This window comes from Malus domestica, chromosome 12 (assembly GCF_042453785.1).
Source record: "Malus domestica chromosome 12, GDT2T_hap1".
Taxonomy (NCBI): Eukaryota; Viridiplantae; Streptophyta; class Magnoliopsida; order Rosales; family Rosaceae; genus Malus; species Malus domestica.
Window position 1 is genome coordinate 29,995,861 of NC_091672.1, and position 24,069 is coordinate 30,019,929.

Consider the following 24,069-nt stretch of genomic DNA (forward strand, 5'->3'; position numbering starts at 1 on the left):
GAATCTATCTGTCACTTAGAAGAAATGGCAATCGGCCTTCATATTCTTCTAAATCAGTAAATGGCTATCAGCCTTGATACAAGAATTAACACATAATTCCTCACTGAGACAATCAAACAAACAGTTGGAGTGCATAAAGAAAGATGAAACCTGAATCTTTAGTTCTTGATAGCAAAAAGCCCAGAGAAACACCAGAAATCATTGATCATTACATCCAGAGAAACACCAGAAATCATCGACCATTCAATCTAACACAGCGGATGTAGTACCACCTAGGACCGAGACCCATCTTGCTCTTGGAACCTGGCAAGAACAAAATTTCGTATGAAATAACACTTGCACCTGAGCATTTGCTGTTCTGTTGAGAGCCTATGTGATGGATTCCGATCGAATTTCCAAAACCCAGTTGGGAATGATCAAAACTTCATCTCTCTGGAACCCCACCGAAGAACTTGACGGAAAATTCAAGAAAATTTGAAAAGAAAATCTAATGAAATGAAAACGATGAAAATGACAATCTAATAAAAACGGAACCACCAGAATCATGGCGTGAGCCTGGTGGCTCTGATACCATGTTAACTACATTGTAGTGTTTGGGAATTGAAGAGAGAATCAAGAAGAAAGATGAAGAGAAATAGATGAACACAGAGAGTTTGACAAAGAGAGAGTTTAGAGAGAGAAACAATTGATGGTATTGATACTGAATTAATATTTACAACTATGAGAATACAGTTTATATAGCCATCATGACTAACTAATTCAATAACAGCTATAACAACGCAGCCACATTCTCAACTGTCTAACTAACTATTGTTGAGCTAGAGTGATATATTCAACAAGTTTATCTAAAAACCAAAAGTCATGACAATGAAGCTCTAGGAATGCATTTTCTCTTGAGTACCTACTACATGCACTATGCTGACACATATTCGATTTTCAATTGGATCCAGGAATTTTCGATCACTCATTTAAATCGTTAAATCAAATCTCACGATTAAATATGTGTTGTCACTGAGTAATGTAGATACTCAAAAAATATATCTCAAGGCCTTGAGTTCCAAGTATTGGAGCCCTTCAGCCATATTACTATTTTTGTTTAGTTGCAGCTGTTCTTTTGCGCGGATTAATTACAAATAGGTTGAAGAAAATAAAAATAAAATAAAAAGAACTAAAAGAATTAGCAAGAAGCAAGTTTCATTTGCCTAGCATTATTAAATTCCAACACTCAGATGGAAAAACGTTCATGTCTTAAAAGCTCAGATCTTGGAATCTTTTGCAGGAGGAGTGTTGGCAAACTTCCACTGCAACGCCATGAATATTCCGAGAGTTCTCTCCCCAGCTACTTGGTCGAGTGGTACAGCATCAGAAACCTCTTTCACGTCTTCTTCCGTCAGCTTCAACCCCAAGGAACCAATGTTTGTATCCAGGTTCTTAATCTTTGTTGTCCCTGCAGTGGAAGTTCAAAAACAAATGAACAATGAGTTGATTGAGTGTGTATTTCTCTTCGCCCAATTCAAGTGCGTGTAGAATCTCCTCAGGAACATTAGTAACTGCAAAATATATGAACAAACCTGGAGCTAACGGCTTTTTAGTTATGAGTTCTAACTCACAATGTAGCGTACTTCGAGCTCAAGTAAAATGAATTAATGAAATGAAAGCTGTTTTTCTGTTTCTATAAACCATTATAAGAACACGCACAAGGCACAACCCATTGGCATGGAAACATTGAGCTGCAGATGCGATTTACCAGATTTCGCATCAATTAAATTTGAAGAGAATAAAAATGTTACAAGGACTCACCCGGGATAGGTACGACATCAATTCCTTGGTGGAGAACCCATGCTAGTGCTAGTTGAGGAGTAGAGCACTGGTGCTTTTTAGCAATGGTATCTATTCGATGGTAAATGTTCTTGTTCTTGTCTAAGTTCTCTCCTGTGAACCGCGGCTGTGAGGCCTTCAAAACGGAGGAAAACAAGGTTTCAATAGGCACATATTTAAGAACAACATGATTAGAATCAACAATTACTTCTACAATAGCTGGAGCAGAAGAAATTACCACAAAACTATTTGCAGGCAAACTTTCAACAACTGCTTTGCCACCGAAAAAACCACGACCAAGTGGACTATATGGAACTATTCCGATGCCAAGCTCCCTATATGTGATAACATTGGACAAAATAATTCACACAACTAGAGTTATTATCGTAACCCCAATCAACTTTTACAACTACAATGGATTTATACGTACGAGATCATCTTCAAAAGCACTCCCTTTTTTCCCCTTACAGAAACAGAATTATGGAAGCAATTCATAGTAACACTTGTGCTTAGCTCAGATTGGAACATACCTGCAAAGAGGAACAATCTCTTCCTCAATATCACGAGTCCAGAGGGACCACTCCATTTGCAGAGCCGTGATCGGATGAACTGCATGCGCCCTCCTTACTGTGTCCGGGCTGGCTTCAGATAACCCAATATACTTTATTTTTCCTTCTTCCACCAGTTTCTTCAGCTCACCCATCTAAACTCCACGAAAAACAAGCATACCTAATCAATTTTTCCAGCCAGGTACCCACTATTTCTAGATGTGGATATATAAAGTGTAGAACTTAACATGTTCAATATTCTACACTGTTTCTAAATGAAGAGACTGACATACAGTTTCCTCTATAGGCACCGAAGTGTCCACCCGGTGGTAATAATACAGATCAATGTAGTCCACGTCAAGACGTTTCAAGCTAGACTCGCAGGATGAGCGGACATACTCAGGAGTTCCCTTCGCTGAAATAATAAGAGGATTCCCTTGTCCAACAAGACCAAACTTTGATGCCAACTGAACTTTTTCCCTTGGCAACTGCTTCAAGGCCTAAATGGCATAAAATTTTCAATTAAAGTTACAGAATAACAATGAAAAGACACGCATATAAAAAGCAAGGATAGATACATTCTGCTAGTCGTCTACGACTTCACAAAGTTTATCTATCATGCATCAAACAATGCAAATATTTTACTTCTAGTTAGTCTAAAGAAGTAGCTCGATAAATTCACAAGCGGAAACACATACCTTCCCAACAAGAACTTCGTTCGTATGAGGTCCGTACACATCAGCTGTGTCAAAGAAAGTGATTCCTTTGCTGAAGGCATGTTTTATTATAGCGATACCATCCTCATCAGCGACAGGAGAGTTGTAACCCCCGGTAAGGCCCATGCATCCGAACCCCAATTTTGAGACCTGCAAAATTTGAAAGAATCAGGAAAAGTTGAGTACGTTTACAACTACTGTAAGTAAGCATCTAAATCAACCTCTGGAACAAAGGTTAACCTCAAAACCAAAAGAATTTAAAGCTCAGTTAATGTTCTTTTTGTCTGTCCTTTGAGAAAGTGAGCCCAAAAAGCCTTGAAAGAATAATATGGATTACTAAGTTAGAGCAAATCTGATCAGTTCCATTGCAGGATCAAACATATTCACTGAACAAAATTCTGTCTGAAGAGAGAAAGACAGAGTTTGAATGGACTCTGGCCGCGTTTGGTGATTAGGATTGGATTGGATTACTTATAAAATTGAAGGTCTGCTGAAGGTGGAGGCGAATGATTTTTCATTCCGAGAGAACTAGAAGGGATTAGACACGAAGGAATCTTATCCCTCCTAATCCTACCAATTTCTAAGGATTGGAGTGGAAAAGCTTCGTTAACAACTAATCCATCTTCTACCTTTAAAGTTTTTCGAAAAGAATTTCTTCATTTCTTCCTTCAACATACCTCGAATACAACGAGTAATCTCGAAGACAACGAGTTATGTAATTCAATCCAAGGCACCGAACGAGCACGTCTAGGAAACTAAAAATGGAATCATTGTTACCTCAAATCCCCAGTATCGAAGTTTAACTCTTGGACTCAATATTCCCATCCCCTCCTCATCCATACTATCTTCTTCTTCTCTAAGATTAATTTACCACTCACACCATTGACCATCTTAATAAACATTTCCCAAAACCAGGAAAAACTATAGGATTTGACCCAGCACCAACAAGGTCATCATCAACTTCACTAAATTTTGCATTTTTACCACCAAATTTGGTCTGTTTGCAGCAAAGAAGTTGACTTTTTTTCTGGATTTATGCAAGTGGGGTTATTAGGAAATCTGATATGAACACAAACAACAATCTGCACTTCTCCAAAGAAAGAAGAAAGAATGAAAGTTGGGGTATTGAAATTTGAAAGCTTGAATGTGAGATTTTACCTCAAGTCCTTGGCTTCCCAGTTTAACTCTTGGAACTTGGACTTGCTTCTCTTCTGCCATCCTTCCAAACTTTTGGCCTCTCTCTCTCTGACTCCCTCTCTCCCTAGATTTTAAAGGTCCCTCCCACTCTCAGAGTTGTTGGATCAGCTGGAGCCTGAAGGGTAGGTGGACTGTCTGTACTCGATTAATATTTTTAAAGGGTTTTAATAAGGAATCTATCGAGTTTGACGGAGAATCCATGGCTTTTTAAAGGAGATGATTGTCTGCCGTCCCATACCCTCATGTTTTGTGGGATCACGATTAAGTTACGTTAACATTTATTTTTTATCTTATTATTTTTATAAAAAAAATTAATATAAAATGTTGATGTAGCTTAACTGTGACTGCACAAAACAGGAGGGCATGGGGAGGGTATGGGAAGGGAAGGGCAGACAATCCATCTTCCTTTTTAAAACCGTTTAAAACTTGAATTGAATTAGAAGAGTAAATTGTAGCAATGGTCCCTCAACTTTAATCAAATTGGAGCAATGGTCCCTCAACTAAAAATTCATTACCATTGGTCCCTCAACTTATCAAAATGTGTAGCTATAGTCATTTTCATCAATTTCGTCAAAATTTTGGTCCCTCAACTTATCAAAATGTGTAGCTATAGTCATTTTCATCAATTTCGTCAAAATTTTGTCAAAATAAGTTATGTTGGAATTACCATTTATATAATTAGGGTCCATCAACTCATCAAAGTGTGTAATCATGGTCCTTTTCGTCAACTACGTCAAAACTTTTATCAAAACGAGTTATGTTGGAATGACCATTGCTACAATTGGGTTAAAGTTAAGGGACAATTTCTCTAGTTGAATTAAAGTTGAGGGACCAATGGTAATAGATTTTTAGTTGAGGGACCATAGCTACACGTTTTGATGAGTTGAGGAACCAATGGTAATGAATTTTTAGTTGAAGGACCATTGCTCAAATTGAGTTAAAGTTAAGGAACCATAGCTACAATTTACTCGAATTAGAAATGAGTCCAAAAATCTAAGTGTATTCAATAAAGTTGAGATATAACGTGAAAAATGCACTATTTTATTTTGTTCATCCATCTTTTTTCTTGTTTTGTTCATCCATTTTCTCTTTTTCGGTTCGTCATTTAATTTTATAAGGGAATAATATTATTTTGTTTGTCAATTAATTTTATAAAGAAATAAATTCTCTATCAAATTCTTTATATTATCCATTAAAAGTCCTTTCAAATCCAAATTGGATGTGCTGAAACTGAAAAAGAAATGGCCTTTAATTTTATAAAGGAATCGATTCTCTACCAACTTCTTTACATTATCCATTAAAAATTCTTTCAAATCCGAATGGAGTGTACTAAAACTGAAAAGGAAATGATCTTTTAATGCAAAAAGGAAATGCACCAGCCGGGAATCGAACCCGGGTCTGTACCGTGGCAGGGTACTATTCTACCACTAGACCACTGGTGCTAACATGTCATATTCAGCTCCCACCCACATATTAATAAAACATAAGAGCGTTTGTCCAACATTGGCCATAACAATCAAATGATCAAATATGAGATAATCACATGCAAATTGAAGAAAATGGTAAATTGTACAATGTCTTTTTTACTCTGTTACATGAGGAAAATTCAAGGGCATTTTTTTCTATCCAAACTTTTTTTATGTTTCAAATCACTCAATTTTCACAACTTGTATTTGCAACGCACACTTACGAATATGAGGTGACCGACCTTAAGGGTCCGACTCCTCTCAAGACCGGTCTTATTACCACATATTGAATTCGGGACAATATGGTACTTCAATGCTTAATTTGCTAAACTCAAGCCCACAAAGCATGAATTACAACTACTATAAAAAATCTTTCCAAAGTCTAAGGAAATTGAACGAAGAGATGTTAAGAAATGAGAACAGATAAAGTATAGAACACGAGTTTCAACTTTCATTTGTTATTAACACGATAAAAACTTCATCCTGCGCTTTTCTCCTCTCTTTTTTTTTTCACACAAGAGAGGAGTGCACGATGACTTTCTAGGTAATGTAAATAGCAGCTTCCGTTCACAAAATACAATGTCGTTCAATTCCGACCATCAGATGGAAACGTTTCCATGTCCTAAAGCTCAGATCTTGGAGTCTTTCGGAGGAGGAGTGTTGGCGAGCTTCCATTGCAGCCCCATCAGGAGTGCATGATCTCTATCACCAGCTACTTGGTCGATCGGTACAGCATCACAAATTTCGTTCAGGTCCTCTTCCTTCAGGCACACCTTCAAGGAGTCAATGTTTGAATCCAGGTTCTTAATCTTTGTTGTCCCTGCAGTCGAAATTCAAAAACAAATAAACAATGTGTCGATGACGAGTTCTAAATCACAATGTCATATACTTGGAGCTCAAGCAAGATGAACCGGAAGCCGGTTTTCTATTCTATCTAAGACAACCATTATAAGAACAAGCACAAACTCACTGGCATGGAAACAACGAGCTGCAGATGCAACGTAGCAGGTTTCACATCAAATGAACTTGATGAGAACAAAAATGTAATGAGGACTCACCCGGGATAGGTACGACATCATTTCCTTGGTGGAGAACCCATGCTAGGGCTAGTTGAGCAGGAGAGCATTCGTGCTTTTTACCGAGGATTTCTATTCGGTTGTACATGTTCTTGTTCTTGTCTAAGTTCTCTCCTACGAACCGGGGATGTGAGGCCTTACAAAACGAAGAAAAACAACATGATTAGAATCTAACCCTACGCTGTCATTTTTCGTTATTCTACAGAACCACCATTTACTTTTACAATGGACTGAGGAGAAGAAATTACCACATAACTATTTGCAGAAACACTTTCAACAACTTCTTTGCCACCGAAAAAACCACGACCAAGTGGACTATATGGAACTATTCCGATGCCAAGCTCCCTATACACGATAGCATTGAACAAAATGATTCACAAAAACTACGATGAACTATACATACAAGGCCATCTTCAGAAGCATCCCCTTTTTTAACGGAATGATGGAAACAATTCATGGTAGCAGTTTTGCATAACTCAGAGTCTCAGATTGGATTTTGAACATACCTGCAAAGTGGAACAATAACTTCCTCAATATCACGAGTCCAGAGGGACCACTCGATTTGTATAGCTGTGATCGGATGAACTGCGTGTGCCCTCCTTATTGTGTCCGGGCTGGCTTCAGATAACCCGATATACTTTACTTTTCCTTCTTCCACAAGTTTCTTCAGCTCACCCACCTAAACTCCACGAAAAACAAACGTATCTAATCAGTTTATACACAAGTTTGGTGCTTTAGTTGATTGAGGAGAAGAATGACGTACAGTTTCCTCTATAGGCACCGAAGAATCCACCCGGTGGTAGTAATACAGATCAATGTAGTCCACATCAAGACGTTTCAAGCTCCCCTCGCAGGATGAGCGGACATACTCGGGAGTTCCCTTCGCTGAAATAACAGGAGGATCCACCTGTCCAACAATTCCAAACTTTGTAGCCACTTGAATTTTCTCCCTTGGCAACTGCTTCAAGGCCTAAATTACGCAATGTTTCAGTTAGAATTACAGAACATAACAACCGCGAAAGGTAACGGTAGCTGCATTTTTCTGCTCCGCCATACAAAACACATGTATAAAACATGAAGACATATAAATCTATCATGCATTAAGTAACTTGATAAATTCAGCAGTGCAACACACATACCTTCCCAAGAAGAACTTCGTTCGTATGAGGTCCGTATATATCAGCTGTGTCAAAGAAAGTGATTCCTTTGCTGAAGGCATGTTTTATGATTGCGATACCATCCTCATCGGCAACAGGAGAGTTATAAACCCCACTCAGGCCCATGCATCCAAACCCCAATTTTGAAACCTGATTAACAAAGAAAACAAAAAATTTGTAACAAATCAGGAAAAAATTGGTAGAAATATATTTTTAAAAAATTGAGCTACTTCCAACCACAGAAGGTAAGCATCTAAGTCAAACTCTGCAACAAAGGTTAACCTCAAAACTCAAAGGCCTCGTTTGATAGAGAGGATTGGCTTGGGTACGACGATTATTCATGAAGAAAAAAGTTGTCCTTTTTAATCCTACCATTTTGTAGGGACTAGGAGGGATATATTTTCTTCATGAGTAATCTTCAACATGGACAAAATCTTCTCATCTATTTCTTCCTTTAAAATGCCTTAAATGTAACGAATAGTCCTATCAAAATTAGTCCTCCCTATCAACCAAGGCCTAATGAAAATGGAGCCTAGAAAGCATTGAAAGATGCAAAACGCTTAAGTCTCGTTTAGAGTCAAGGATTGGATCAGATTGGGTAACTCAGTAGATTTAATGGATTTTGATAGAAAATAAATGTCAAGTTCCAAATTTGGTCCAAGCCGAGATTAAGAGATTGGTCACGAGGGAAACTTATCCCTTCCAATAGGATTTGGAGGGATAAGTTTTCTTTGTGACTAATCCATCTTCCATTCTTCCTTCAATATGCAATGAGTCTAACGAGTCTAATCCAATCCAATCATCGACACCAAAACAAGCCCTTACATCTCTTTCTTTTACCAAAAAACTGGAGATTAGTAAACTTTAGGCACCTTGTGATGAGTTACATACTACACAACCAACCATTTACTCACTTTCAAAAAATAATCTGAGAAACAAAAGACATAAATTGAAACACTTTTCAGAATCTAAAAATGGATTAATTAATTAATTCATACCTCAAATCCACAGTTTCCAAGTTGCACTCTTGGAATCTGTATTCCGATCTCCTCAGCCATACTGTTCCCCTCCCTCTCTGAATTTCTTCGAAGAAAGAAAAGCAAAAAAGAAAAAAACCAAATGAGAGAATATATTTATATGATTTGAAATCACAAACTGCTGAACATTATTAGCCTAAATAACAATCAAAGTCTACAGCTGCCAACACTGACCAAGTGATTTTTCGTTGCAGAAAAGTCCAGGATAAGATATATTATTGGCACTCCCTCCCACCTCATTGGATCACAGACTTTGGTCTGTTTGCAGCAGAGAAGTCAATTTTTATTTCTTAGAGTGATTTCCGTACATCGTTTTTTTAACTTCCGCACAATCTTTTTAAACTTTAGCAATTGATTTTTCATTAATTTGTTCAATTTAATGATGAAAAAAAATACATACAGTAGGTGAAAAAGGTGTGCATAAATCATTTTCATTTTCTTTATGCATACGGAAAGAAATCTGATTTCAACATATACAATAAAGAAAAAAATGGATTGAAAATTTGGGTGTCCAAAGACATAATGTGAGATTTTACTTTTTACCTCTCAAGTCCTTGGCTGCCCAAATTGACTCTAGAAACTTTGGACCTCTCTCTCTCTCTCTCTCTCTCTCTAAAACAAACATAAAAATATGAGAAAAAGAAAAAAAATGGAAATGCACCAGCCGGGAATCGAACTCGGGTCTGTACCGTGGCAGGGTACTATTCTACCACTAGACCACTGGTGCGAACATGTCGATTACAGCTCCCGCTTTATTATTGGCTCGACAGGAAAAGAAATTATACCGAATAAAAATATTGCAAAATACATAATGTCTTTTCTACCCTACTCCAAGATGTAAAAGTAAAAGCAAATGGCATTTTTGACTATCCAAACTTAGTTACGATTAGGGGTGGGCAAACGGGTTTTGTACCCACGGGTAGGGGTGGGTACCCGTAGTACGAGGTGGGTACAAAATTTTAAAACACAAAATGGGGCGGGGCGAGGCGGGGCAGGTAACCAAAATTAGCAGGGCAAGGCAGGTTCAAAAATAGGAAGGAGTGGGCCCCCGGCCCCACCCGTTTCTAGCTTGAGAAAATTGGATGGGGTTTAATGTTTGTCAAATCTCACTCGCCACCGTTGATTTCCATATTTTCATCTCACACACACACACCCCCTACTTGTGTTTCCTCATCCCCCAATCTCTCGAACCTTCTCCCTTCTCCCTCATTCCTCTCCTTGTTTCTTCTTCTCCTATCTCTGCAACTCTCCTTCCCAGAGCATAGACACACCACACCCACACACCACTGCGACCTCCACTATCATGGCGTACACTCCAGCAAGCACCATCACCATCTGTGGATTGTTCCTCCTCACTTTTTCACCTCCCTACGATCGGGTCTGGGTGAGCGGAGAGATCAAGTTTCGTTGCTCTGCGGCTGGTCCTTGATTTTCTACAACTGAATTTTCAACTTAGCGTCTGTGCGTGGGAGGGAGGCAGTCAGAGAGAGAAGACTGGGTAGAAGTAGAGTGTGAGTGGGTTGATTTAGGGCTGGGCACGTGCTGAAGGAGTTGAGGGGTTGGGATTCCTAGGATTGGGACTCCATGGGCTTGAGGGATTCAAGGTTGAAGGAGAGGATGGCGACGGCGTGGCCTTGGCGGAGGGAGGCGGAGACGTCGAGGAAGGTGGCTGTTTCGCCACAAAAAAAAAAAAAAAAAAAACGGTGGTGGTGTGTCAAGATCGTCGAAAGAGCTGCAGCGATATCGAAGAAGGTGCTGGAAGAAAACCTTTAGGGTTAAGTGTTTGTTTGGGCTCAAAACTTTGTTTAGGCTTTTAGGTTACCTATGAGGTCCATTTTTTTGTTTATGTGGACATTGTATTTGGATCAAACTGATTGAATTGTATCCACACAAAAAACAAAAACAAAAAAACCCGTGGACCCGGTCCGTTTCAACCGGGCCGGGTAAGGTCCGGTTCCTATCTTAGAAAATGTTATCCCCAGCCCGTGCCCACCCCTAGTTACGACCATGTTGAAGCAGAAAATATTACAAAATCTTGAGGAAGAGGGGCCGTGTTTCTTTTTTTTTAAGCCTAATATGTGGACAAGATAAATTGAGTAACTTAGAGTACGTGTAGTCTTTGGCTTCACACAAGGAATAACTTGCTTTGATACCATTAAAAAAGTTGAGGTTTAGTCATAAAATTATTTAGCAATATAGAAAGTAAACCAATTATTTACAAGCACATGTAATGTACCTTTTTTTTTTATGTGAGATTGATACTCTCAACAGATTAAACGTTTTAGGATAATTTTTCTCACAATCTTTGAGTGTATTTTCTTTTCTTTTCACTTTGGATTATGCATTAAACTCGACAATTGTGATTGTATTTGTAAATTTATGGCATGTCATTACATGGATGTTTTCGATTTCAAGCCTCCAAGTGCAAGTAGAGTTACGAGGCCATGGACAGAGCTTTAACATGGAGATGGAGTCTCTAAGTTAGGGCTCGTTTAAAAGTATATATTTTAAACGATTGAAAACATTTTTAGAGAAAAAACTTGTTATGTGCTTCTTGTAGGAATTACTTCAAATGCTTTTCTAAGATTCACTTGTATATTTACTAAAAATTGGTTACAAAATTATTTTCACCAGAAGTGCTTTCGATCATGTTAAAAGCACTTTTAAACGAGTTCAGCTCTTATTATATCAATAAAAAATGCTAGGCATGTCAACGGAAATGAGCAGTATTGGCCAAATAGTACTACAGGCACTTTAAGTACAAGTTGGTATGTTGCTATGCTTTTGCTGGTGTATTTGCAAACTTCCATGAGCTGCTAACGAAACTGTCACCATATCTTTCCCCTGCGGCACCGTTGATGGGTATCGCATCAGAAACCTCCTTCACATCTTCTTCAGTGAGTTTCACTCTCAACGATCCGATATTATCATCGAGATTTTTTATCTTTGTCGTCCCTAAAAGAATACAATGAGATGTAAGTATACTTCGTTTTCAAGTTTATTAAAAATGGTTCGTCCAGTTAGAAAGTTAATACGAACATACCAGGGATTGGTACCACGTCATCACCTTGGCTAAGAATCCAAGCTAGGGCAACTTGTGCAGGGGTGCATCCGTGCTTCTCGGACAACTTTCGTACGTTGCCAAAGATGACCTTGTTCTTCTCCAAGTTGTCTCCTGTAAATCGAGGACAGAAACCTGATACCTGATAACAAAATGAATAGCCATCAAATAACCGTTCTTGTTCACATAATTAAGCATATCGCAACCCCGGAACTCCCTTACCAGAAAATTATTTGCAGGTAGACTTTCGACAACACCCTTGCCACCGAAAAATCCGCGACCAAGTGGGCTGTATGGCACTATTCCGATTCCAAGCTCCCTGTGGTTCCAACAAAAGCGACAATATTTTCTCACATTGATCAATCGACTATGATGCGGGAACAATCAACCAGCCACAAAGTAGTTACCTGCAAAGCGGGACAATTTCTTCCTCGATATCTCGAGTCCAAAGGGACCACTCCATTTGTATAGCAGTTATGGGATGAACTGCATGAGCCCTTCTTATTGTGTCCGGGCTAGCTTCCGATAATCCGATGTACTTAATTTTTCCCTCATTCACCAGTTTCTTTAGCTCCTCCATCTGTCCTTACAAAAATAGTAACTGAGTAACAGAAAAAAGGACAAAGGCTTCATATTGCACTTCAAAAGTAGGGGAAAATATCTAACACTTACAGTGTCCTCTATGGGGACTGTTGTATCGATCCGGTGCTGATAGTAAAGATCAATGTAGTCCACGCCAAGGCGCTTAAGGCTAGCCTCGCAGCAGGAGCGGACATATTCAGGACTGCCATTTACTAGCATCTGATGAGGTTCGATTTTTACGATACCAAACTTCGTAGCCAACTGAACTTTGTCTCGTGGCAATTGCTTCAATGCCTGAAGTTAAACCGATCGAAGACAGCATAAATGACCAACATTAAATTCATACCGACAACCCTAGACACTCTTAGGCTCTTTTCAGAACCTGCTCCAATTTCGAGTCAAGAGATCCTAAACCCTTGCTTGCTGCACAAGGAAAATCAAAACTTTGAATTATGGAAAGACTAATTCAGAGCAGATTACCTTCCCAACCAAAACTTCATTAATATGAGGTCCATATACATCTGATGTATCGAAGAAAGTAATTCCCTTATCGAATGCGTGCTTGATGATCGATATGCCAAGCTCTTCGGGGACTGGATCGTTGTAGATTCCAGAAAGGCCCATACACCCAAATCCCAACTTGGAAACCTGCACAACAAATGAATTCACAATTTGCATAAAATCAATGTGAAGTAATGCTAATTTTTATTTGGAGGGAAGCAAAAAACATAACCGAGTTGCAGAAATGAAAAGCTAGAGTAAAGAATCTGAAATGGTTTCACCTCAAATCCCTGAGTTCCGAGTTGCACTCTTGGAATTTGAACTTTCTGCTCCTCCGCCATTCTTCTTCTTCGATCTTCTTCGATCTTGGTGCACTCTTGGAACTCTTTTTGTCCCCTGTTTGGTGAAGTGAGAGCGAATTTAAAGGCGTTTTACGCACTAAACTTCATGTCGTCATTGATTACATCAGCATATCTTTTAGATCACTGCGTGTGTCATTGGTCATTAAGGAACTAAATCCATTACTAAACTCGTGAGTGCTATATCAATATTATTTGGAAGTTTGTTAGTGCCCAAAAGTCCACTTCCAACAACATTTTGTTAATAAGGTGTGCTATCCACACATCCTATTTTATTTCTCACACATCCCTTGATAATTTCTATCTGTTGATCTTTTTCAATTTATCTGATCCGACGACCGAAAATTAAAACGGCATATTTTACTTCTCACACACTCCTTGATAATTTATGTCCGTTGATCTTCTTCAATTCAACCGATCCGATGACCGAAAATTAAAACGGTCTGTGAGAAGTAAAATGAGGTGTGTGAATATCACACCCCACCATCTGTTAGGTGTGACGTTTTATTACAAAAGGCTTTGGTATTAGTTTAAAAAGGGTACGATATTTAAACTCTTCTTTTCTCATAAATACGATCAATGTGAGATATTTCAACAAAAACCATACACTAATTGCGTGAAACGTTAAAATAATCTCTCTTATTACATATAATATCCCATTAAAATGTGCCTGACGTGTATGAGTCCAGTATAATTTTCAGAACAACAGTTTCTCGGATAAGTAGTCCCCGGATCTTTGTTCCGTTCATGAGCGTTACAATTTTGGAATGGAAATTACGCTTAGAAAAGAACTTAATACGATGTTGAAGTATCCATAACTGCTTCAAAGACTTCGACTGTATTGCAACTTTCTCGCAGAAACTGTGCAGATTCGATTGTGCATACAAACATTTAAGTTGGTCTGTTGCATTGTTTTGCTGGTGTGCTTGCAAACTTCCACGAGCAGCGCATAAGACTATCTGTTAATCTCTCCCCTGCTGCGGCATTGATCGATATCATATCCGAAATCTCTTTCATATCGTCTTTAGTGAGTTTCACTCTCAAGGAACCAATATTATCGTCAATGTTTTTTTTCTTAGTTGTCCCTGCAAAGACACAATGAGAGATCAGTTCGCTTAACCTTTTTTTGTTCAAAATCGACGCGGTCCAGTTAGTAAGCTAATACCCACATACCAGGAATTGGTACCATGCCATCGCCTTGATTAAGAATCCACGAGAGCGCCATCCGTGCCGATGTCATCCATGATTTTCGGCCAAGTTTTGTTCCGTACTTATTCGGATAACAAATTGCAGCTGTCTTGAATTTAAGGAGATGTTCTTCAGATCATATATGTGTTACCTGAAAACTATTTGCAGGTAGTGTTGGAGTATGTGGCCAAGTGGCCAACTTTTGATTAAACAAATCAAAAAGAAAAAAAGACAAAATAATTATGTTTCCTTGTTTTGGGGAAAAGAAAAGTGAAATTTGTCTAAAGTTTTCTTTGGTCCATGTGGGAAGTCACGGATGAGGTTTTGTATGATAAGTAATTGCTACTTTTGATGAAGAGTAGTAATGAAACCATAGAAGAGGAAAAAACGCAGCAGAAAATAGAGAGCAAAACAAAGGTGTTGCAGCCCCATTTTGAAGAGAAGAAAGAAAGGTGATTTTCTTTCTTTGTTGGTACTCACTCAATCAAAGTTGTATTTGTGTATTAGCTTTGAGCTTTGTATAGAGAGGAAATTATTCACTATATTTCCCTCTCTATTTGTTTCTTTGGTGAGTGAGAGTTATTGGGTGTATTGGGGTTTTGGGTTGTGAGATTGCCAACACTTTGTAAACTCCCATTTGGATGATAGTGGATTATTGGGTGAGCTCCTACTGCTCCGAGGACGTACTCCAGTTACACTGACTGTTGAGGAACCTTGTTAAAATCTTGGTGTCTTTAATATTTTGTTCTTGCATTTCATTTGATATATTTTCTGTGGGTTATCAAGAGTTGGTTCCATAAGGTTTGGTGCTATCCTAGCACAACACAAAGAAGTCACCATTCTTTCTCTATCCTCGAATATTCATAAGCTCCCTCTCCCCACACCACTTGATATACCACAAGAACTTGAAAAATCATTTTTTTTCCCCACTAACTCAAAGGGCTTGCCACAATTATCAAAGAAAAATTGAGGCTGGGACATGCTAATCACGTCATCTGCAACGCATTTCTCATATTATCTGTATTGATTCTCTCAACTTCACGCAATTGTCCTAGTAGGGCAACTCTACCGACTTATCTTTCGTTATTAGTAAGTTGCAGGTTTTAGTTTTATTTCGTTTTGCTTTTTATTTTGAAATTTTTTTCTCTAGTTTTTCCCTCCTTGTGTATCTAGTTCATAAATGATGGAGAAAATCATTTGATACGTGAAACATGAAATTTGATTAAAAAGTGTACGAAATTAAGCTTAAATCAGCACACAATTAACTGAGAACAGCTTTTATTAGTACAAAAAAAAAAAAAAAAGGCTTAAGCATCCAACAGAACTCGGCAGCATTCACCAAAGGTTCTCAAACTGTGCAGCAATTGGAACTTTAGTTGCACTTTCTAACAACAATCAGAACCAAACAAACATAATCACCTTAAAGCATTTCGGCGGTTCTTACGGATATTAGCTGCATAGTAAAAATTCTTACAGGAAATGCACAGACCCGATCACATACACGAACATTTAAGATGGTCTTCCTCCATCTCTTTGCGGTGTATCTGCGAACTTCCAAGAGCAGGGGATGAAAATTTCAGGTACATTATTCCCCGCCGCCGCATCCACTGGTACCATATCCGAAATCTCCTTTACATCTTCTTTTGTGAGCCTCACTTTAAAGGATTCAATATTATCATCAAGATTTTTCACCTTAGTTGCCCCTACAAGAAAACAAAATGGAAAGTCAGCAACTGGAAAAAAAAATCTAGCAATGTTTCCACTTTATTGCATTAGTTAAACTCATCAAATACCCTAAACCCTAGAGGCTAGATCAGGAAGGTAAGGGGCACGCACCGGGGATAGGTACCACATCATCGCCTTGACCACGAATCCAGGCAAGGGAAAGTTGCGCAGTGCTGCATCTATGCTTTTCAGCCAACTTTTGTATTCTACTATATGTAATCTTGCTCTTCTCAAGGTTGTCTGCTTGGAAACGAGGATGCCCGTACTGAGAGCATGATTGATTCGTCAAATCATATAATATAATTAGAATGAAAGAGCTTCAGGCTCACCTTCAAGGAGTCAATGTTTGAATCCAGGTTCTTAATATTTGTTGTCCCTGCAGTCGAAATTCAAAAACAAATAAACAATGTGTCGATGACGAGTTCTAAATCAGAATGTCATATACTTGGAGCTCAAGTAAGATGAACCGAAAGCCACTTTTCTATTCTATCTAAGACAACCATTATAAGAACAAGCACAAACTCATTGGCACGGAAACAACAAGCTGCAGATGCAACGTACCAGGTTTCAAATCAAATGAACTTGATGAGAACAAAAATGTAATGAGGACTCACCCGGGATAGGTACGACATCATTTCCTTGGTGGAGAACCCATGCTAGTGGTAGTTGAGCAGGAGAGCATGAAGACATGCTTTAAGTAACTTGATAAATTCAGCAGTGCAACACACATACCTTCCCAAGAAGAACTTCGTTCGTATGAGGTCCGTATACATCAGCTGTGTTAAAGAAAGTGATTCCTTTGCTGAAGGCATGCTTCATTGTTGTGATACCATCCACATTGGCAACAGGAGAGTTATAAATCCCACTCAGCCCCATGCATCCAAACCCCAGTTTTGAAACCTGATTAAAACAAAGAAGTTAGAAATTTTGCAACAAATCAGGAAAAAATCGATAGAAATCTTTTTTTATTTTTTTTAAATGAGTACACTTCCAACCACAGAAGTCAACCTCTGCAACAAAGGTTGACCTCAAAACTCAAAGGTCTCATTTGATAGAGAGGATTAGCTTGAATACGACAATTATTTATGAAGAAAAGTTGTCCCTTTTCATCCTACCATTTTTGTGAGGACTAAGAGGAATATCTTTTCTTCATGAGTGGTAACATTGAGAAAATATGGAAGTTCTCATCCATTTCTTCCTTCAAAATGCCTTCAGTGTAGTGAATAGCCATATCCAAGTTAATCCTCCTTATCAAATGAGGCCTAATGGAAACGGAGCCTAGAAAGCATTGAAAGAGGCAAAACACTTAGGCCTCATTTGGTGTCAAGGATTGAATCGGATTGGATAACTCAATAGTTGAATGGATGTTGATAGAAAATAAATGCCAAAGTTCCAAATTTTGTTTAAGCTCAAGCTCAAGAGATGGATCACAAGAGAAACTTATTCCTTCCAATAGGATTGGGAGGGATAAATTTCTTCATAACTAATTCATCTTCCATTCTTACTTCAACATACACTAAATCGAATGAGTTATCTGATCCACACCAGTCTTTGACACCAAAACGAGCCCTTACATCTCTTTCTTTAACCAAAAAAAAAAGAAACTAGAGATTAGTAGACTTTGGGCAAATTGTGCTAAGCAATGTACTACACAACCAAGCATATATATATATATATATATATATTCACTTCAAAACTTAATCCGAGTAACAAAAGACATAAATTGAAACAACTTCAGAATCCAAAAATGGATTAATTAATTAATTTATACCTAAAATCCACAGTTTCCAAGTTGAACTCTTAGAATCTGTATGTTGGGGCTTAAAAAGACTTCACTACTTTGGAGATGTTTATCTCACAAAGAAGAATGTACTGCAGTGGAATTGATAGGCAAGAGAAAGAAAGAACACTCAATTTATTCACTCACAAACTTAGTACAAGAGGAAACACTCAAACACTCTTACACTTCTTCACTCTTTGCTCACTTCTTGCTCTCTTACTTAGCAACACACACACATACCTATATTTATAGGGCATATTTGCCGACTTATTCATTCACTAGAATTTTCTAGTGCATTGATCATGCACACTTTTCCAATTTCAGCCAATATGTTTCTAGATTCTACCACAAACAAAAACATTTTATATTTTCTTAAGCATAAGGTGGTGGACTTGACTATACCACCAATTGCTGCACTTTGCTAGAGTTTTCTAGCATATCACTTCACCGACAACCTTTTGCTAGCATTTTCTAGCACATTTCATGAGTTTTCTATGGGCTGGATCATCTTCTTAGGCTAAGAACAAGATTACATTTCAACATCCCCCCTTAATCTTGTCTTGTGACGCCGATTGAGTTCCTCAGTCTGATAAAGTCTTCTTGTTTGAGTGGCTTGGTGAATATGTCAGCGATTTGGTCTTGAGACTTCACGTATTCCACTTGCACATCCTTTCTTGCAATGCACTCTCTTATGTAGTGATAACGGGTATCTATGTGCTTGCTCCTGTCATGAAATACTGGATCTAAAGCTATTGCAGATTTGTTGTCGACATAGATCTCTGTTGGCTCTTCTTGTGGCATGCTTAATTCTTTTAGTAAGTTTCTCAGCCAAATTGCATGACAGACACATGAGGTAGCAGCTACGTATTCAGCTTCGCAGGTAGAGAGGGTGACAATCGGTTGCTTCTTCGACATCCATGTGAATGCAGTGTCTCCCATGAAGAACACAAATCCAGTAGTGCTTTTTCTATCGTCGGAATCTCCTGCCCAATCACTGTCGCTATATCCAGCAAGTTTGTAGTTATCAAAACTTGAACAGAACAAGCCAAAGTTAATAGTACCTTTAAGGTATCGAAGAATTCTTTTGGCGGTCTTCAATTGTGTAGTTATGAGATTCTCCATGTAGCGACTGATTAATCCGACGGCGTAGAGAATGTTTGGTCTTGTGCATGTCAAGTAGCGCAAGCTTCCAACTAAACTCTTGAAAAATGTTGGATATACACTTTCTCATTTGTCATGCTTGGTTAGTTTGACTCCACACTCCACTGGCATGCTTATGGGCTTGCAGTCGTCCATTTTGAACTTTTTGAGTATCTCTTTTGTGTAGCTTTCTTGGGAGATGAAAATGCCTTCTTTGTTCTGCTTGACTTCAATGCCTAGGTAGGATGCCATCAGCCCGATGTCGGTCATCTCAAATTCTTTGGTCATCACTCTCTTGAACTCTTCATACATACTTGGATTACTTCCGGTGAAGATTAAATCATCCACATATAAGCACACAATCAGAATATCTTCATCTTTGACTTTGACGTAGAGAGCATGTTCATGAGGGCACTTGATGAAGTTGTTCTCCTGAAAGTACTTGTCGATGCGACTATTCCACGCTCGTGGTGCTTGTTTTAACCCATAGAGGGCTTTCTTCAACTTCAGAATTTTGTCTTCATGCCCTTTGATTTCATAGCCTGATGGTTGCTGAATGTAGACTTCTTCTTCAAGGACTCCATTTAGGAAAGTGGACTTCACATCCATTTGTTGAATCTTCCATTTGTTTTGAGCTGCCAAAGAAATTAGTAATCGTATAGTTTCCAACCGAGCAATAGGTGCAAATACCTCATCATAGTCGATTCCGGCTCTTTAACTATAGCCCTTCGCCACTAGTCTCGTCTTGTATCTTTCAACCTCTCCGTTGACATTCTTCTTTGTCTTATACACCCACTTGACTCCGATGGCTTTGTGTCCTTTCAGAAGAATAGCGAGTTCCCATGTATCGTTCTTCTGGATTGCTTCAATTTCTTCATCCATTGCTTTCATCCATTTAGTATCTTGCACTGCTTCTTGGAAGTCAACTGGTTTACAATCAGCAAAGAGACAGAAAAGTGTAGGATTATCGAGTATTTCAGCTACCTCATAAAGATCTCGTAGACTTCTTGTACATGGTACTTCTCTTTCATTTAGACTCCCACTTGATGATGCTGATGCTGGTGAATTACCATGATTGGTTGATGTTGGTGAAGCAGGTGGAGTAGTTGACTTTTGTTGAACCTCTCTTGCTTGCTCCATCGTCCCTTGTTCATTCTCTTCTTCAAACTGAGGAAAGAAGTGAAGATCACCTGCATGAGAGCAAAAATCCCATTCTCTTTCCTTATCGAACGTCACGTCTCGACTGATCACCATCTTCCCATTGTTTAGATTATACAGCTTATAGCCTTTTGAATTTGAGTCATAGCCGATAAAGATGAACTTCTCACTTTTGTCGTCGAGTTTGGTTCTCTTCTCGTCTGGTACATGTACATGGGCTATGCTTCCAAAAATTCTTAGATGAGAGATACCTGGTTTTCTTCCACTCCATGCTTCTTGCGGAGTCTTTCCCCACACACTTCTTGTTGGAGACCGATTAGATAGGTAGACAGCACATGTTATCGCTTCTGCCCACAACTCCTTAGGCAATCTCTTGCTTTTGAACATGCTTCGAGCCATGTCGAGGATGGTTTGATTTTTTCTTTATGCCACACCATTTTGTTGAAGGGATCTTGGAACTGTCAAAGGTCGACGAATTCCATTGACTTCACAGAATTCTTGAAATTCCTTTGAAGTGAATTCTCCTCCCCGATCAGATCTCATGGCTTTGATCTTGCAACCACTTTCTTTCTCTACAGCAGCTTTGAACTTCTTGAATGCTCCAAATACCTTTGATTTCTGCTTTAAGAAATACACCTAGGTTTTCCTTGAAAAATCATCAATGAAGAGAAGGAAATAATTATTTTTACCTAAAGAGCTTGGTTTTATTGGACCGCACACATCGGTGTGAATGAGCTCGAGTGGCTTCTAGGCTCTTGTGGCCGACTCCTTTGGAAAACTTTTCCTGAACTGTTTCCCAAGTAAACATCCTTCGTAAACTTGATCAGGGTGACTGATGCACGGTAAGCCTTTCACCATCTCCTTCTTGGATAATAACTCCAGTCCCCCAAAGTTAAGATGCCCAAAACGAAGATGCCAAAGCCAGGATGCGTCTTTTTAACATATCTTGAGACACTTTGCAACATCATTTTGAATATTCATAGGAAACGTCCTATTCTTTGACATTTTCACCTTGGCAATTAATCTTCCCTTGTCATCTCTAAGAAAAAGGCTATAATTTTTCATGTGAATATCATAACCTTTTTCTAAGAGTTGACCCAAGCTCAAAATGTTGCTTTTCATATTGGGCACGTAGTAGACACTTGAAATTAATTGGTGACCGCCATTTTTCAGGGGAATTAGGATGTTACCTTTTCCTTTGACGGGTATTTTGGATTCGTCTCCAAAAGAAACGTTGCCACTCACCGATTCATCGAGCTCTACGAACATGCTTCTTCTTCCACACATGTGGTTACTGGCGCCTGTGTTAAGATACCATGTATAGTCTTGGTCTCCATCATTGTTCTGGTATGCCAGTAGCACAACGCCATTATCTTTTTTCTCTTCTTTCACATAATTGACCTTCTCATCAAGCCTATTGCTTGGAGCTCTACATTCCCAAGCATAATGCCCAAACTTTTGACAGTTGTAGCATTGAACTTGAGATTTTTCATACCTCAAGTTTGAGCGCCCTCTTCCACGACCATTTGTTGAGCTTCTTCCTCTTTTGTAGTTGCTATGATTGTTGAAGTTCCAACCACGTCCACGTCCATGTCCACGTCCGTGACCTCAACCGCGACTTCTTTCGTACTGGCTTCTCTCGTTGTCCAAGCTTTCTTCTTTCTTCTTTGGCTGGACATGCGTCTTGAAGAGCTGCTCATCATTCCTTTGCCTCTTCTTATGTTTCTCTTCATATGCTTGTAGCGAACCCATTAATTGCTCTATACTAATTTCTTCCAAGTTTTTTGTTTCTTCAATCGTCACGACAATGTGCTTGAACTTAGGGTCCAACGAGCATAGTATCTTCTCCATAATGCTAACATCTTCTAACTTTTCTCCATTTCTTTTTAATTGATTGGAAATGGCTAAGACTCTTGAAAAATAATCAGAGATTGATTCAAACCCTTTCATTTGTAGAGATTTGAACTCACCTCTTAGTACTTGAAGACGAACCTTTTTCACTTGTTCGGCTCCTTTGTAAGAGGTTTAAAGCTTCTCCCATGCTTGCTTGGCAGAGGTTGCACTCGAGACTTTCTCAAAGCCATTGTCATCTAATGCTTGGTAGATGAGGTAGATAGCCTTCTTGTCTCTCTTTCTTGAATCTTTCAAACTCTCCTTCTGGGGTTGGGACAAAGTAGCTTCATCTTCTGGCTCAGTGTAGCCTTTCTCCACGACTTCCCATACATCGTGTGCTCCCAAAAGGGCCTTCATTTTGATACTCCAATTATCGAAGTTGTTGTTGTCGAGCACTGGAACTTGGAAGGCTGCCATAGTGTTGCTAGCCATAGCTCTGGTACCACTTTGTTGGGGCTTAAAAAGACTTCACTACTTTGAAGATGTTTATCTCACAAAGAAGAATGTAATGCAGCGGAATTGATAGGCAAGAGAAAGAAAGAACACTCAATTTATTCACTCACAAACTTAGTACAAGAGGAAACACTCAAACACTCTTACACTTCTTCACTCTTTTCTCACTTCTTGCTCTCTTACTTAGCAACACACACACATACCTATATTTATAGGGCATGTTTGCCAACTTATTCATTCACTAGAATTTTCTAGTGCATTGATCATGCACACTTTTCCAATTTCAGCCAATATGTTTCTAGATTCTACCACAAACAAAAACATTTTATATTTTCTTAAGCATAAGGCGGTGGACTTGACTATACCACCAATTGCTGCACTTTACTAGAGTTTTCTAGCATATCACTTCACCGACAACCTTTTGCTAGCATTTTCTAGCACATTTCATGAGTTTTCTATGGGTTGGATCATCTTCTTGGGCTAAGAACAAGATTACATTTCAACACTGTATTCCCATCTCCTCAGCCATACTATTCCCCTCCTCTGAATTTCTTCAAAAAATGCCAAATGAGAGAATACATACATACAATCAAAGTCTGTGGCTGAACATTATTAGCCTAAATAACAATCGAAGTCTATGGCTGCCAACACTGGCCAAGTGAATTTTCGTATAAGTCCAGGATATATAATATATATTGTTGGCACGCCCTCCTACCTCATTGGATCACGAACTTTAGACTGTTTGCAGCAGAGAAGTCAAACTTTTTTTTTTTCTTAGAGTGATCTCCATATGTGGTAGTTTTTCTTTCTAATTATAGAAAGTTTAGAATGTTAAATGAGATTTTTGAAGTGCTAATGATAAAACATATACATACTATTTCAAAAAGATAGATTGAAAATTTGGGTGTTCAAGGATATTGTTGGCTGCCCAATTTGACTAGAAACTGTGGACCTCACTGTCTCCCAAAACAAACATAAAAAGGGGGGAATGAAAAAAGAGGAAATGCACCAAGCCGGGAATCGAACCCGGGTCCGTACCGTGGGAGGGTACTATTCTACCACTAGACAATTTGTGCCCACATGTCATTTTCAGCTCCCACAACATTATTGTCACGAAACAAAGTGGGCACATTCGCGATTATAATCCGTCGGATATGACAAACGACTCCAGGGCAAATTAATAATAGAGGTGTGATCCACAGGATTTGAATCCT

General features: G+C 38.8%; 3 protein-coding genes, 1 long non-coding RNA gene and 2 other non-coding genes across 8 annotated transcripts; all 6 read right to left on the reverse strand.

Annotated features, from left to right (window-relative positions):
• Nucleotides 1-1,038: 1,038 nt before the first annotated feature.
• Nucleotides 1,039-4,460, reverse strand: LOC103451028 (probable aldo-keto reductase 1). Of its 2 annotated transcripts, none has more exons than XM_070809418.1 (7): nt 4,241-4,460; nt 3,065-3,232; nt 2,660-2,866; nt 2,349-2,521; nt 2,057-2,153; nt 1,801-1,954; nt 1,039-1,447 (listed from the first exon to the last, which is right to left on the reverse strand). In XM_070809418.1, the coding sequence occupies exons 1-7, from the start codon at nt 4,298-4,300 to the stop codon at nt 1,257-1,259; spliced, it is 1,050 nt and encodes a 349-aa protein (XP_070665519.1). In that variant the 5' UTR covers nt 4,301-4,460; the 3' UTR covers nt 1,039-1,256. The 2 variants fall into 2 exon arrangements, with proteins under 2 accessions (XP_070665519.1, XP_070665520.1); XM_070809419.1 differs by lacking the exon at nt 4,241-4,460 and adding an exon at nt 3,323-3,391.
• A 1,190-nt stretch (nt 4,461-5,650) lies between these two features.
• Nucleotides 5,651-5,721, reverse strand: TRNAG-GCC (transfer RNA glycine (anticodon GCC)). Its single transcript has one exon. It is a non-coding gene; the product is annotated as a tRNA-Gly (tRNA).
• Nucleotides 5,722-6,151: 430 nt separating this feature from the next.
• Nucleotides 6,152-9,269, reverse strand: LOC103451027 (probable aldo-keto reductase 1). The gene is made up of 8 exons (XM_008390452.4): nt 9,190-9,269; nt 8,977-9,061; nt 7,961-8,128; nt 7,585-7,791; nt 7,328-7,500; nt 7,070-7,166; nt 6,804-6,957; nt 6,152-6,565 (listed from the first exon to the last, which is right to left on the reverse strand). The coding sequence occupies exons 2-8, from the start codon at nt 9,034-9,036 to the stop codon at nt 6,375-6,377; spliced, it is 1,050 nt and encodes a 349-aa protein (XP_008388674.2). The 5' UTR covers nt 9,037-9,061; nt 9,190-9,269; the 3' UTR covers nt 6,152-6,374.
• Nucleotides 9,270-9,671: 402 nt separating this feature from the next.
• TRNAG-GCC (transfer RNA glycine (anticodon GCC)) lies at nt 9,672-9,742 on the reverse strand. Its single transcript has one exon. It is a non-coding gene; the product is annotated as a tRNA-Gly (tRNA).
• Nucleotides 9,743-11,588: 1,846 nt separating this feature from the next.
• LOC103451026 (perakine reductase-like) lies at nt 11,589-13,581 on the reverse strand. The gene is made up of 7 exons (XM_029090136.2): nt 13,441-13,581; nt 13,139-13,306; nt 12,749-12,952; nt 12,484-12,656; nt 12,299-12,395; nt 12,059-12,218; nt 11,589-11,970 (listed from the first exon to the last, which is right to left on the reverse strand). Exons 1-7 carry the CDS (start codon nt 13,498-13,500, stop codon nt 11,792-11,794), a joined length of 1,041 nt encoding a protein of 346 aa, XP_028945969.2. The 5' UTR covers nt 13,501-13,581; the 3' UTR covers nt 11,589-11,791.
• A 1,011-nt stretch (nt 13,582-14,592) lies between these two features.
• LOC114820069 (uncharacterized) lies at nt 14,593-17,113 on the reverse strand. Of its 2 annotated transcripts, none has more exons than XR_003767394.2 (3): nt 17,046-17,113; nt 16,543-16,807; nt 14,593-14,603 (listed from the first exon to the last, which is right to left on the reverse strand). It is a non-coding gene; the product is annotated as an uncharacterized lncRNA (long non-coding RNA). The 2 variants fall into 2 exon arrangements; XR_011573851.1 differs by lacking the exon at nt 14,593-14,603 and adding an exon at nt 16,337-16,409.
• Nucleotides 17,114-24,069: the final 6,956 nt, after the last annotated feature.

Excerpts from the sequence above, each read along its gene's own strand:
- LOC103451026 (XM_029090136.2), bottom strand. The coding sequence starts at position 13,500 with ATGGCGGAGGAGCAGAAAGTTCAAATTCCAAGAGTGCAACTCGGAACT. Across the intron at positions 12,219-12,298 it reads TACCTGCAAATAATTTTCTG|GTATCAGGTTTCTGTCCTCG; the intron begins GTAAGGGAGTTC and ends TTTTGTTATCAG. Across the intron at positions 11,971-12,058 it reads TGACGTGGTACCAATCCCTG|GGACGACAAAGATAAAAAAT; the intron begins GTATGTTCGTAT and ends GTATTCTTTTAG.
- LOC103451027 (XM_008390452.4), bottom strand. The coding sequence starts at position 9,036 with ATGGCTGAGGAGATCGGAATACAGATTCCAAGAGTGCAACTTGGAAAC. Across the intron at positions 8,129-8,976 it reads TTGGAAACTGTGGATTTGAG|GTTTCAAAATTGGGGTTTGG; the intron begins GTATGAATTAAT and ends TTTGTTAATCAG. Across the intron at positions 6,958-7,069 it reads TTTCTGCAAATAGTTATGTG|GCCTCACATCCCCGGTTCGT; the intron begins GTAATTTCTTCT and ends TCGTTTTGTAAG.
- LOC103451028 (XM_070809418.1), bottom strand. The coding sequence starts at position 4,300 with ATGGCAGAAGAGAAGCAAGTCCAAGTTCCAAGAGTTAAACTGGGAAGC. Across the intron at positions 2,522-2,659 it reads CGGTGCCTATAGAGGAAACT|ATGGGTGAGCTGAAGAAACT; the intron begins GTATGTCAGTCT and ends CGTGGAGTTTAG. Across the intron at positions 2,154-2,348 it reads GAGATTGTTCCTCTTTGCAG|GGAGCTTGGCATCGGAATAG; the intron begins GTATGTTCCAAT and ends TATCACATATAG.